General features: G+C 44.5%; 1 protein-coding gene across 2 annotated transcripts in view; it reads left to right on the top strand.

The window, feature by feature from the left end:
- igf2bp1 (insulin like growth factor 2 mRNA binding protein 1) overlaps positions 1 to 4,713 on the top strand; it is an 80,423-nt gene extending 75,710 nt beyond the window's left edge. For both annotated transcript variants that reach the window (XM_033034931.1, XM_033034930.1), the window contains exon 15: positions 660 to 4,713. In XM_033034931.1, the coding sequence (XP_032890822.1) occupies positions 660 to 755 (96 nt within the window). In that variant the 3' untranslated portion in view covers positions 756 to 4,713. The remainder of the gene's footprint in view (positions 1 to 659) is intronic.
- The last annotated feature ends 10,177 nt before the right edge of the window (positions 4,714 to 14,890 follow it).

The following is a 14,890-nucleotide window of genomic DNA, read 5'->3' as shown; positions in this document are numbered from 1 at the left end:
ACCTGGGCATCTCCCCTGCCAATCCCCCCTTCTCCCCCCCCCCCCCCACATCACCTCACCCCTCCCAACCTCCCACTGCCACCAACAATCAGCAATTCAAATATCTGCACGTCCCTGGCGCTCGCTGTGAGGCAGCAACTCCACCACTGTGCCATTAACGCCCCATTGCAGATGTGGACTTTGTCTCTGGAACTGATGCGTTACAATGCTGAGAACTACATCTGCACTCTGAATCTCTCCCTTTGCTCTACCTATTGTACTTCGACACATAGAGCAATCGACTCACACAGCGTGGAAACAGGCCCTTCAGCCCAACTTGCCCACACACGATCAACATGTCCCATCTACACTAGTCTCACCTGCCTATGTTTGACCCATGTCCCTCTAAACCTGTCTTGTCCACGTAACAATCCAACGTTCAGATAGTCCCTCCTCTGGAAGCTTTGTCCCATGCACCCATTACCCTCGGTGTGAGAATGTTATCCCTCAGAATCCTATTAAATCTTTCCCCTCTAACCATAAAACTGTGCCCTCTGGTTCTCTCCAAACTTGTTTGAAACTTGACTTTGACTTGATTGTATTTATGCAAAGTGTATGGGACAATGCAGGACGAGGCCAGTAATGAATGTAAACCTGTGGTCTGTCTCATTGCCTCGCAGCTCGCACAGAGGAAGATCAGAGAGATATTGGCCCAGGTCAAACATCAGCAACAGCAGAAGGTACAGAGCAGCCAACCACAAGCTCGGAGGAAGTGAGGTTCACGAGGAGTCCCGGATACCTGCCGACAATGGAGACAGAGGCTAGGCCAGAGTGTGGCTGTGTTCAGATCAACCCTTTGTTCACCTTTAACACAGTGGAAGGCTAAGTAGAAATGATGGATTTTAAACTAAATGAGATTTACCAGGGTAATTGGGAATAACTTTTAAACCCTCAGGAGAAAATGTTTGAAGAATGTAAATTTAGAGTGGAGAGACCTCTTGTCTTTAGTGGGGAGTGGGTGGTAGCTGCTTGCGGGATGTTGCACAAGTCTGGGGGACATTAGTGCAGCGGGCTGTTGTAGAGGCCCAGGACCTCCTGCCCGCGTGACAATTAACAAGCCCGTCATCGCTCGATGTTAGCAGTAGAATCACTACATTAGGGACTTCAGCCTTGCGAAGGTATGAAGAATCGGCTTTTAATTTAAGCCTCTTCTACAGTGACCCTCCCGCCTCTGCTAAAACCCACCGCCTTTGTGCCCTCCTCCAGCGATCACGAGGGGTGTGGGGGTGGAGAAGGGGTGAATGTGGTCGGGTTCGGACAGTGACCAATTTGGATTCCAGCCACAAGTTTGTTGAAAGTGCGTGGGAAGTCCAGCGGGAGAATATCCTGACAAGAATTGGACTCAAATCTGGAATTGCGACGAGCGTTATATTTTAAAATCTGGGGTGGTAAAAATTCTTCATTTTCTCAACAGAGAAGATTCACGTTTGGGAAACAAGTTAGTTTTTGCTCCCAGAAAATTGGAACAAAAAATGCAGAAAATACTAGATTACAATCAGCAGGTCAGGCTGCATCTGTGGAAGGGGAAGACCATTTGTTTGCTCTTGACGAAGAGTGTAAGACCCGTGATGTTTCACAGATGATGCCTGATCTAGTGAGAACTTCCAGTACTTCCTGCTTTTAAGTTCGTTTTTCTTTGCTCTACCAAGTATGAAACCCATCAAATATCGAGAAATCTTCAAGGTCAGAGATCCCCACAACATTCATTCATTTTCTGATAACAAGTCTTCGGAAAGACCACTAATAGAAAATTCTGTACAATGCAACATCCGGGCAAATAGAATTAAGACACCCCATGGCATAGTGAATGGATGAAGCAATTTATCTTTTACATCAGGTAATATAATCTTATGCGTTTCATAGACGCTGAACGAGAAATAAACAATGGGTAACAAATGCCACTGCTGAGTGGATTATTAATAATAATCTCACAGTAAATGGAGAGATTCCATCTTTATTGTTGAACCTGTTCAGTGCCACATCTGAGTTTACTTGGGACATGGCCAATAGTGTAAAGAAAACTTGGCAGTGAGCAGGTTAAAATAAACTGGGGAAGGAGCAGGCAAACTAGTAACAGTAGAGGGTCCAACACACAGATCACGGAGCAGACTCTAGGTGGAGGTAGAAAGTTGCACGTTGCTGGTTTTTGACATCAAGTGGGGACAGGTGGACATCTGAGGTTGTCTGTAATGTTGGAGTGTTTGGTGGGTTTGGGAGCTGAATGAGGAGGAAATCAGTCAGTGTATGAACAGCTCATGGGCCTCTTTCCACTGCCTGCCACATCATGTAGACAACACAGTGCAGGGCCCTGCCTATCATCTGGTGCAGAGATGTGCTGTCACAAAGTATTTAAGATCGGCCCGAAACGTTGCCTATTTCCTTTTGATCCATAGATGCTGCTGCACCCGCTGAGTTTCTCCAGCACTTTTGTCCACCTGCTGTCACTAAGTATGTCCCCAAGAAAACCCCGTCATGACTTGAGCCACAAGATCAATCTTTTTCACTTCAGTGGGAACCTCAAAAAATGGGTCGACGTGCAATGTTTGTGAACACGCCCCAAGTACAATTATTGATCTGCCATCTGTACCCGAGACTGTGAGAACAGGCATGTTGTTCCAAATGGTACCCGCTGATACATGCATCAGTGAAACAGATATATCATTCAGTACATTGTGTTAATTAGTGCAGGCACCTCCAGTTTGATGCCCGCTTGATTTACGCAATTTTTTAGAAGAACTCACTTGTCTAATTGCTACCGAAGTTTAATTTACGCGCTCATATTTTCTGAATAATGCTCTTGGATTTATGGCTGACGCCGTACGCTAGCAGTGCCTGCCGTACATTGGATTCACCCGCTCAGTGACCACCCGTGTAAAACGCAAGGTACCTGTACAGAGTACCAATCGATTGCACCAACTGATAACGTGTACCAATCATGCTTCTTACCAATTGGCATTGATACACTGCAACAATCAATGCATGGCACCAATTGTTACATTGCACCAATCAATGCATTGTACCGAATGATACATTTCACCAACCTGTACATTGCCTTCTACACCCAAAATCCATTCACTAAAAGCCATGAAACGGTGATCTTAGGGGCTGAGGAGACACTGAGGTCCATGTCTAACTTATTTACGATAAAGTGATTCTTGATTCATCTAATTTTTATTACTACTTGCTTAAGACTAAGCCTTCCACAGTGTTAAAAACGTTAGAGAATTGTGTATTCTTGCCAAATATTAAATGAACTGTGATGATTGAGAAGATAATGCCAGCCACGTGTGGTATTAGCTCTAACCTTTATTCTGCTTTCTTGAATGAAGAACTTATGGACAATTTTAGTGGTTGTTCCCACACAACCTTTGCCCAAATTGCCGTCTCGTCCTGCCAAAGATTGCAATTGCAACCTCACGGTGTGGGATCTGTCAGTTCTGATGTATACCTTTATTTCCCTCCTCTCCCATCCCCTCCCCTCCCCTCCTCTCCCTTCTTTTCCCCTCTTCTCCCCTCCTCTCCCCTCCCCTCCCCTCCCCTCCTCTCCCCTCCCCTCATCTCGCTTCCCCTCCCCTCCTCTCCACTCCTCCTCTCCTCCTCTCCCCTCCCCTCCCAGACCCAACGCCAGTGGAGAAAGTGGAATGAAACTAAGAGTCACACACGTGTGGGAGCAGGATAGTCATTAGAGAGAGAGATTTAAAGGGGTGCGCGGTCGAAAGAGGTGAAAGAAAACAACTACGATATCTAGTTCAGTCACTTTTCCAGGAAAGATTTGTGTTTTTTCTTAAATTAAATGAGTTCTGATAAAATAAAACTGAGAGAGAGAAAATATCCCTACACTGCTAAAGAACACCAAGGAAGAAAAATGAAGTGTTGTTCGATGGGTAACACTGTGTGCTTTTACATGACTACCTCAAGCATTTGTTACCTCAATCTTTGTTCCTTTCTTGCTTGCTGGTATTTTATATACTTATAAAGCTGATAGTCTTGAATATTTTATTTTTTTAATAAAAGAAAGTAAGATTAGCTGAGTTACATGCAGCAGCTGGGAACTGTGCAGGAGTGACTGTGTGGTGGGGCTGTGAGTTTTCCCTGCTTCTAGTTGGTGGAAGTGTTAAAAAAATATTTTTTAAAAACTAAAAAAAAATTACAGCAAAACTGCCTCAGATCTGTGAGGTGCCACATTGGGAACAAATTGCGTTTTAAATATTTAAAAGCAGTCGTGATGATGTACTTACATGACACATTTTCTATTTTATAATTTAAAAATCACATCTAATGATTTTTAAGTCGAGGCGCTGTGTGCAAAAGACCTGGATTTCCTGTACTAACATAACTTTATACGGCCACAACAGCATTAGTACATTAGCCTTTCATCAAAATGCCTTCAATTTCTTAAAAATACTCCAGTATGCAACTTTTATCATTCCCCTTGTCTGCATTAATAACAGAAGCCCCCCCAATGTAACCATATCAGGATCAAATGTTGTCAATGTACCGACTTCATAGCTTTAAAACGGGGGCTATGTTATATTTGACTGCTCACCATTTCCTGCTTCTGCAGGTGACTAAACCCACATCATGTGGGAATGGGGGTGGGTAACACCAGTTTACGAAACATTTACCTTTCACTGATGTCTCACCTCCCACGCCATTTCCTAGGTGTGTGTAACACACACACACTATATATATAAATAAACACACTCACACGCACAATATATATACGTATAAACACATGCACACACAAGCCCAAATACAGTATATATAAACATGTACAGACACATGTACAATATAACCACATACATATATGCACACAACACACACACACACACAAATAAGCACACATGCATTTACACACACACATGTATGTACATACACACGTGCACATACGCACACATATACACACACACACATGTACGTACATACACACGTACACATATGCATACATATACACACATGTATGTACATACACACGCACACACACACATGTACGTACATACACACATACACATACGCACACATATAAACACACACATACACATATGCACATACACCCACACACATGTACAATCCTGCGAGAGACACATACACGTCTTTATCTCTACCACGGTGTTGACGCCCGTTTTCTGCTCGGCATTTTCACGAACAAAAATACGTCACCGTCCCAAACGTACTGGCGGCGGCGGAGAATGACCTGGTGCAGGGTTTTAGAGACACGTGTGAGCAGCGAACCAACAGCACACAACCTCCTCCTCGGTCCCGCAGTCACCACGGACTGTGAGATACCCCGGGTGCAGAGCTGGAGGCTTCTTGCACAAAGTGACTGTGGATCTGATCGATGGTGAAGTCACCCAGCCAATGATTGAAACATTTAAACCTCAGTTTAACCCCTTCCTAGTTTGTTTTGTTGATGTGTATTCTCTCACCTAAGTTGTCCAGCAAGTCTATCATGAAAATATTCCCTGTTCTCACGACTTGATTTCATTTAGCTGCCGTCAGTTCAAAATATCAGACACACCCCCACACATATCTAACTCTCTGTATACCACACATGGATCATACATACATGTGCAGGAATATGTTCAAAACTGTACATTATTGTCTGCACAGTTCCACACAAACATGTATTAATGTATATATATGTATGTATATATATGTGTGTACACACAAATATTCACACATTGTATGGATGTATAGATATACACACATTATACAGATATACACACACATATATATATACATAATAAAGACACAGACATTCATATACACACACACACAGATGTACACACCTGCATATGACCACGTATATGTGCACACGCCTATCTGCACAATCTTTTCTCATCTCTTAATATAAAACAGCTTTTAACTTTTACCTGCGTAACAAAGCCAACCGGAGGAAATCCAGGTTTTTTACACTGTTCGCCACTGCTTTTAATAAAAAAACTTCATGTGGGAACAAAAGCGAGATTTCGAGGGTGGCTGCAATGTGCAAAGCCCATTCAACCATTGCTGTATTTTTTTTCAGGTTAAGGCACTGGCCTCTGTACATCCCTTCCATTTATTTTACTTCAAGCGTGAAACAACCTATTCAGACTTCGGCCGATTTTTTATTTGTTTTAGTTTTGGATCCGACAGCGAGCATCAAATCACCAATACGTGTTTGAGCCTTTTTATATCTTGAAGCTACAGTGCTGGCAATTGACTTTTGCAGTGTACTGCTTAATACTATTGATAGTCCTGCCATAGACACAGTCTGCCTGGATACCTGGGTCTGTCAAACGCTAACCTTGTTGGCTTGGGTCATCCCAAGATAACCCATTTGAGTTATATATTTTTTTTTAAAGTTAGGAGATTTTTCCTTGGGAATGTTGCTAGTCCACGAACTGTAACTTTATGAAGTTCAGGAAACTAATGATTTTAGCAATCTGTAAATATTGGAAACTTTCCAGTGGTTTGGTTTGTTTTAAGGCTCAAGTTCAATCTGAAAAGTTTGTATAAGTCAGGGACAACATGGAATGTCAGAGTGGTTATGGCAGAGAAGGGCATTGAGCCAATCCCATCCATGTTGGTCTCCAGTAGTGTGTGATCCCTACTTGCTCCATAGCCTTCCAAATATTCCCCTTCCTGCTTATTCCCACTGCCACCGAACTCCCGGTTAGAAACATTGTCTGGATTTATTTTAAAAAAAAGATTTTTTCCTCGTAACTCACTGGGTCATTTTCCCAACATTTTGAACCTCTGGGGGGATACGGTGGCGCAGCGGTAGAGTTGCTGCCTCACTGCGCCAGAGACCCGGGTTCGGCCCTGACCACGGGGGCTGTCTGTACGGAATTTGTAAGCTCCCCCCGTGACCTGCGTGGGTTTTGTCCAGGATCTCCCGGTTTCCTCCCACACTCCAAAGACGCACAGGTTTGTAGGCTAATTGGCTTGGTAAAATTGTAAATTGTCCCTAGTGTGTGTAGGACAGTGTAAGTGTGCGGGGATCGCTGGCCAACGCAGACTTGGTGGGCCAAAGGGGGGCTGTTTCCACGCTGTACCTCTAAACTCTGCCCCTTGATCCTTGCACCATCCACTAATAGCCATCTATGTAGCCAGGTAAATCAGTCATCATCTTGTAAACCTTCTGACAAATTTCCTCTCAATCAACCTCACTCTAGACTGAACAATTAGCTTGTCCTGAAACAAAGATTCTAATCTTCCAATCTCAAAGCTGAAATCCCCCTTCCCTGTTTGGTAAATCTCTTCTGCACCCTCTCCATGCCATTTATCGTCTTCCTAAGATGAGGTGGTCAGAGCTAGATGCAATATCTAGTTGTAACCCAACCAGACTTATGTACATGACTAATATAGCCTCCCATTATTCTTCTCCAAATCTCACTTTGTCATATTGTAGGATACTTTACTAATTACTCTAGACAAAGATTTGAGCCAACATACAGCTTCAGATGCTTCTGATCCTGCAGAATACAACGTTGCCACGTTCTCAAACCTTGCTGCTTTTTCTTTACTAGATTCTTTGAAGGGCCTCCTTTGCCTTTCATGGGTGGAAAACCTATTTATGTCTTGTCAGCATTCATAAGGTCATGAGTAATAGGAGCAGAATTAGGCCATTTGGCCCTTCAAGTCTACTCTGTCATTCAATCAAGGCTGATCTATCATTCCCTCCTAACCCCATTCTCCTGCCTTCTCCCCGCAACCTCTAACACCTGTACTAATCAAGAATCTATCTATGTCGGCCTTAACAATATCAATTGACTGCCTCCACAGCCCTCTGTGCAATTAATGCTGCAGATTCATCACCCTCTGACTAAATAAATTCCTCCTCATCTCCTTCCTAAAGGAAAGTCCTTTAATTCTGAGGCTGTGACCTCTGGTCCAAGGCTCTACCACTTGTGGAAACGTCCTCTCCACCTCCACTTTATCCAAGCCTTCACTTGGATTCCTACACTTCTCTCCGCCCTTGAGTCATAGACATAGACATATAAAATAGGTGCAGGAGTAGGCCATTCGGCCCTTCGAGCCTGCACCGCCATTCAATATGATCATGGCTGATCATCCAACTCAGTATCCTGTACCTGCCTTCTCTCCATTCACCACTCTCTGTGTGAAAAATGTTTTTCTCATCTCGGTCCTAAAATATTTCCCCTTTATCCTTAAACTGTGACCCCTTGTCCTGGACTTCCCCAACATCGGGAACAATCTTCTTGCATCTAGCCTGTCCAACCCCTTAAGAATTTTGTAAGTTTCTATAAGATCCCCCCTCAATCTTCTAAATTCTAGCGAGTACAAGCCGAGTCTATCCAGTCTTTCTTCATATGAAAGTCCTGACATCCCAGGAATCAGTCTGGTAAACCTTCTCTGTACTCCCTCTATGGCAAGAATGTCTTTCCTCAGATTTGGAGACCAAAACTGTACACAATACTCCAGGTGTGGTCTCACCAAGACCCTGTACAACTGCAGTAGAACCTCCCTGCTCCTATACTCAAGTCCCTGTGTAGTCCTCAATGTAGTTTCCTGCATCATGGAATGGAACAAAACAAGGTTTTATCAATGGAGCTTGAACCCCAGCGGGATTGCTCCCTTGATTTTGATTAGCGTTTAGAATTCAATTGGCTATTCAGTTGGATCTTATGTAACTCAGAAAAAGACAGTACACCATCTATGATTCTAGGAGAAGATAGGGCTATTCATTCCATATGGTGAGAACTCTGATGGAAGGGACTTTGTAATGGAGTTGACATTTCTGTTATTACAAATAGACCCTGTCCTGCTTAGTTCCATCACATGGAATTGCAGATGCCAATTTATTAAAAATGGCACAAAGTGCTGGAGTAACTCAGCCATTGAAGAAGAGTCCCAACCTGAAACATCACCTATTTCTGTCATAGATTTGTGACAGATTCATAAGGAGCATACAAAATGTATAGGATAAAACTGCAGATGATAGTTTACACCAAAATTAGACACAAAATGCTGGAGTTTCTCAGCAGGTCAGGCAGCATCGCTGGAGAGAAGCTCTGATGCCTTTTCATACTTCAAGTTTTCCTCCCCCCTGATTCTCAGTCTGAAGAAGGGTCTTGACCTGAAATGCCACCTATTCCTTTTCTCCGGAGATGCTGCTTGACCCGTGGAGTTACTCCAGTATTTTGTGTCTATGTTTATGTAGCAAAATAAGGTCATTTGGACCATTGAGTCTGCTCTGCCATTCGATCATGGATGAACTAATTTTCCCTCTCAACCCCATTCTCCTGCCTTCTCCCCGTACCCTTTGACACCGTACTAATGACTGACCCAATGACTTGGCCTCCACCGCCGTCTGTGGCAGTGAATTCCACAGATTCACCACCCTCTGACTAAAGAAATTCCTCCTCGTCTCCATTCTAAAGGGACATCCTATTATTCCAAGGCTGTGCCCCCTGGTCCAAGACTCCCCCTCCTGAGATGCTGCACGCCCCACTGACTCCAGCACTTGTGTCAACCTTTCAGCCGTGTGACTTTTTAAAACCCTTTTAAACCACCAGAGATGTAACCTTATTTCACACAAGTAACTACAAAAATAAATCTCCCAACAGCATCACCCAGGAGAAGGGAAAAATAAATTGAGGTAAAATGCCGTATTGCTCTTAGTGAGCATTTGAAATAGGGAGGTGGGGAGATGGGTGTAGATAGGCACAGTATCTATGGCAGGACTCTGTTTAACTGAGATTAATACTTCAATTTGAACTGAAAGAAAAGGATGAGTCTACATGGAGCAGATTTTGTTTCAAAAGGTCATTGGCAGGCTGCCTGGAAGGTCACTCTGAGTTGACCATCCATCCTGTGGCCTGACCTATGAGTGGGCACCCGAGTTCAACTCATAATGGTAACGTCTAATCGTGCCCCAACAGGCGGGCAAGTTTAAAAACTATTTTTTGCATACAAATCAGATTTACTACCTGAAGTTTATGTTTCAAAGGCAATGTCCAAATCACCTGGTTAATGAGTGTCAAAATGTGGATACTAAGGCTTGCTAGTTTTGCAGTCCACACAACCTTCAAGCCACTAAAGCTTGAGCGTGGGTTGAAAAATTTAGCCTGAGGCATGAATGGTTCACAAGAATGTACGCTAAGACCCTTAACACTGTGACGCCTCTGTTTTGGCTAAGTCCTAGTTATTTACTACAGTTCTTCTGATGATCTACCAACAGAATTGCCTCTTCCATTTCTGCTTCCACCCTAGTCTTGTCAAGTTTAGATCTATTGTAAGATCGAAAGAGGCAGTTTAGCTTGGAAGACGATCGTACCTGAAAGGATCTTTAGAAGCATGGCTTGGACTGAGTTATTTGGCTGGTTCTTCAGCCCCAGAACAGCCCAAATGTTCCTGCTTTCTCCTTGACGGTGAGTTGTGCTGGGGTGCCAACGTTCTCTAGCCAACCCTGGCACCCAACACTATTGACGACAGAGAGCGATGGGGACCTCACGGTCAAATCCACCCCCCCCCCCACAATCTTGTGTATGGTTGTCATAAACCCTCCTCCATTATCTCAAGTTGACCAGGTCCTTTCTCGGACTTTGCTAATTTGTACACCTCTGCATCACGCTTCTAGTCTAGCCATCAAAGCAATTAACCTACTTTGGTACACACCACTCCATATCGAAAACCACCTGCCCCCATCTCCAAAGAAAATTGGACATTGCCTTTCTTTACTCTATATTTTTAAATTGTATGCTGAGGTATTTGGAATGATTTAATATATATCTCCACGACAATAACTACCTCAAAAGGTTTTCCGTGTGCGTATGGGGGGAGACAAAAAAAGGCATTTTGGAATTATGAGTTGCTCTCTCGTTACCTCTGCTCCGATGGGAGAATCGTTCATGACCGTGGCTTGGCGTGTACTGTGTGCGTAGGTGGTCTCAGCCAAGCCTGCATTGCATTCAAATCGATGGGGGGGGGAGGGGGGGAGGTGAATGGGGGGGGGGGGGGGGAGGAGGGGAGGGCGGGATGGGATGTTGGGGTATAAGACTTGTATAACCGTTTAATTTTTTTGATCTACCTCTTAGCAATTAGGATGAAAAAGGTAGTGGTATTTCCACATTGTGTAGTATAGGCTAAAATCTTTTCTGTTTTTTTCCCCCTTCGCCCAAAAAGGTTTTTTTTTAACGTTAGGAATTGTTGAGTAAATTGGTGTTTTAAAAAAAAAATGATTCCTTTACTATTTTCGCCCCCCCATGCTTGTTCTTGACTAGATATCAACTTAAGAATAAAATCAGGAAACCATTAGACTGTAGTTTTATTTTTGTCTACATTTTTTTCCCCAACTGGTCTCGTGGGAAAAACTTTCACCTGCAAGAATCTCTGGCAGAATAATTAGTAGCAACGTGTGGTTATATGGCGCCTTTAACACTGCAAAATTGTTGACCGAGTGCTTCAGTCAGGTCATGTGGAGATGCAAGAAAAGTGAAATAACGGTGAGGATAGGTGTGTAGGAAAGAACTGCAGATGCTGGTTTAAATCGAAGGTAGACACAAAATGCTGAGTAATTCAGCGGGTCAGGCAGCATCTCTGGAGAGATGGAATGGGTGACGCCTCGGGTCTTGACCTGAAACATCACCCACTCCTTTTCTCCAGCATTTTGTGTCTACCTTCGAGTTGAGGAAAGCATCTGTGAAGACCTTACACCAAATGCTCAGTAACTCAGCGGGACAGGCAGCATCTCGGGATAGATGTCTTCTATGATGCCTAGGTGGATTCCTTCTCTCCAGAGATGCTACCTGTTCCCGCTGAGTTACTCCAGCATTTTGTGTCCATCTTCGGTGTAAACCAGCACCTGCAGTTTCTTCCTACACAAGTCCTTACGCCAGGTTTATCCTGAGTAAGTACTCCGCCCCCTTGTGAAATACAATCCGTTTCATCTCTCTGAACCAGACGCTTAAAAAAATAATCAAAGTGGGAGGCTTGAGTAAGCCACAGAGTGCTGAAGTAACTCAACGTGTCAAGCAGTATCCCCAGACAGGCAACATTTCCAGTTGGGACCTTTCTTCAGACCAAAGAAAAAGCACCTATTTCCCCCATTATCCCATATCCCCTCTTTCCCATGTCCACCCACATCCCATCCTCTGGCTTCACATTCCACACTTCTCTCCTTATCTCACACCCCTTTTGTCTCCTTTTTCTTCTCTGGCCTTCATCCACCCATTACCAATCAATCCACCTTCTCTGTATCATAGAAACATAGAAATTAGGTGCAGGAGTAGGCCATTCGGCCCTTCGAGCCTGCACCGCCATTCAATATGATCATGGCTGATCATCCAACTCAGTATCCCGTACCTGCCTTCTCTCCATACCCTCTGATCCCTCTAGCCACAAGGACCACATCTAACTCCCTCTTAAATATGGCCAATGAACTGGCCTCAACTACCTTCTGTGGCAGAGAGTTCCAGAGATTCACCACTCTCTGCGTGAAAAATGTTCTTCTCATCTCGGTTCTAAAAGATTTCCCCTCTATCCTTAAGCTGTGACCCCTTGTCCTGGACTTCCCCAACATCGGGAACAATCTTCCTGCATCTAGCCTGTCCAATCCCTTAAGAATTTTGTAAGTTTCTATAAGATCCCCCCTCAATCTCCTAAATTCTAGCGAGTACAAGCCGAGTCTATCCAGTATCCACCTATCACTCGCCAGGCTTTGTCCCCCCACTACAATCAGTCTGATGCAAGATCACAAAACTTTGCCTGTTTACCTCCACAGACGCTGCACGACCCGCTAAGTACCGCCAGCACTTTGCAGTTGCTTGTGATGATGCAGTGGGAGGTTTGTTTTTTTGTATTGCTTATTCGGGTCCAAGTTACCATGGTTACAGCTGTCACTTCCTGACGGAGCGTTGCAATTTAACACAGGCATCTTTACAATCCCATCCTCCAAAACATGCATCCCCTGCAACAATCCTCACATTCAACTCAGTTGCCGATCTGTTCCCCAGTCCCCTATAAAGTCTGACGAAGGGTCTCGACCCAAAACGTCACCCATTCCTTCTCTCCAGATGCTGCCTTGTCCCGCTGAGATACTCCAGCTTTCTGTGTCTATCTTCCCAATAAAGTTCGTCTCTTTCCCCTTCAATGTTGCAGTCTCCCCATCCCTCCATCCAAGTGAGGGACACGGCCAATGTTTGTGCTTTTTATTGACACGAGTCATGTGCAAAGTCCTAACAGTGAAATTATTTTTCTTACAAACAGTCCAGTAGAGTTTTGGCATACCTCCCGATCCTCGTTTAGCAAGTGTACAGAAATAGTCTACTGAGCCCGCATGCAAGGCGCAGCGGCAGAGTTGCTGCTTTACAGCGCCGGAGACCCGGGTTCAATCCTGACTGCGGGTGCTGTCTGTATGGAGTTTATATTTTCTCTCTGTGACCGACCGCGTGGGTTTTCTCCGGGTGCTCGGATTTCCTCTCACACTCCAAAGACGTACAGGTTTGTAGGTTAATTGGCTTTGGTAAAAATAGTAAATGATTCCTAGTACGTAGTGTTACTGTGTGGTGATCACTGTGCTGCTAGTGCCACAGTGTGGGGATCGCTGGTCAGCACGGTCTCGGTGGGCCAAAGGGCCTATTTCCGTGTTGTATCTCTAAACTAAACTGAAGAGGCAACATGTTTTGGGTGCCATTTTCAAAGCCCATGCTCCAGTTTAGCTTAGAGATACAGGGGAAACAGGCCCTCAGCCCACCGAGTCCATACCGATTAGCGATCCCCGCACACTAACACCATCCTACACCGACTGGGAGGAAACCAAAGTTCTCCAAGAAAACCCACGTAGGTCACGGGGAGAACGTGCAAACTCCATACAGACAAGCACCTGTAGATCAGGATCAAACCCGGGTCTCTGGTGCTGAAAGGCAGTAGCTCTACCAGTGTGCCACCATGCAGTTCTTAAGAGCGGCGCCTGTTCCAGGCACCTTTAATAATTGTGAACCTTAAATAACCGCACTGCTAGTGGTTTGGTGGTGCCTGCTGATTGATTGGCCTATATTACAGGTTTAATGGGACTAATTTTGTTTCCAATCCAAGGGGTAACCAAAAACATTGGCCACATAGTTTCTTTGTTGCTCGCTTGGGTTCTGGACCTGGTCAAATATTCTGAATTGGTTGAAGTTAAAAACCAGAAACATAGGTTGCCAGTTGCTAGGTTGTGCGAGACTCCCCTGTTTTTTGGGGGTTGGGGAATGAAACTTTAATGCACAGCCAGATCAGGCCGCATGTCATTCTCCCTATTCTGTGGGATCATCTGGTGTTTGACTAACTTTATACAATTTCCAATTTACACCAAGTTCCTCTTTGTGGCTCCAAGCAGTAAGCAGTTTGCTGGTTGGGAATGGTTCATATTTTCCCTTTAGCAACATCCAAGTTCACTCAACCGTAGGTCAAAAGCCTCGAGGACACCTTTACTAGCTTGTTGTGGTGTCTTCACTGGACCTAACCCAGGTACAGTGGTGCAGCTGGTGGACCTGCTGCCTCACAGCACCAAAGACCCGGGATCGATCCAGACCTTGGGTGCTGTCTGTAGGGAGTTTGCACCATCAGTTTAACAGCGTAGTTTCCTCCCACATCCCCAACATGTGCAGTATTGTAGGTTAATTAACCTCTGTAAATTGCCCTTAAGAGTGGAGGGCGTGGACATGAAAGTGGGATATCAAACTAATGTGAACAGGTAATCAATGGGTCAGTGTGGACTCCGCGGACCGAAGGGCCTGTTTCCACGCTGTACGATTCTGTGACTCCACGACATCGTTGTGTGCTGATACCCACAGTCCTACACAATGTAAATGTTCCCATGCCTTTCATTATCCCAAAATGTATTTTTTTCCCTCCTAAGTAAATT

This window comes from Amblyraja radiata, chromosome 16 (assembly GCF_010909765.2).
Source record: "Amblyraja radiata isolate CabotCenter1 chromosome 16, sAmbRad1.1.pri, whole genome shotgun sequence".
Classification (NCBI taxonomy): domain Eukaryota; kingdom Metazoa; phylum Chordata; class Chondrichthyes; order Rajiformes; family Rajidae; genus Amblyraja; species Amblyraja radiata.
This window is presented reverse-complemented; position numbering and strand designations above follow the sequence as displayed.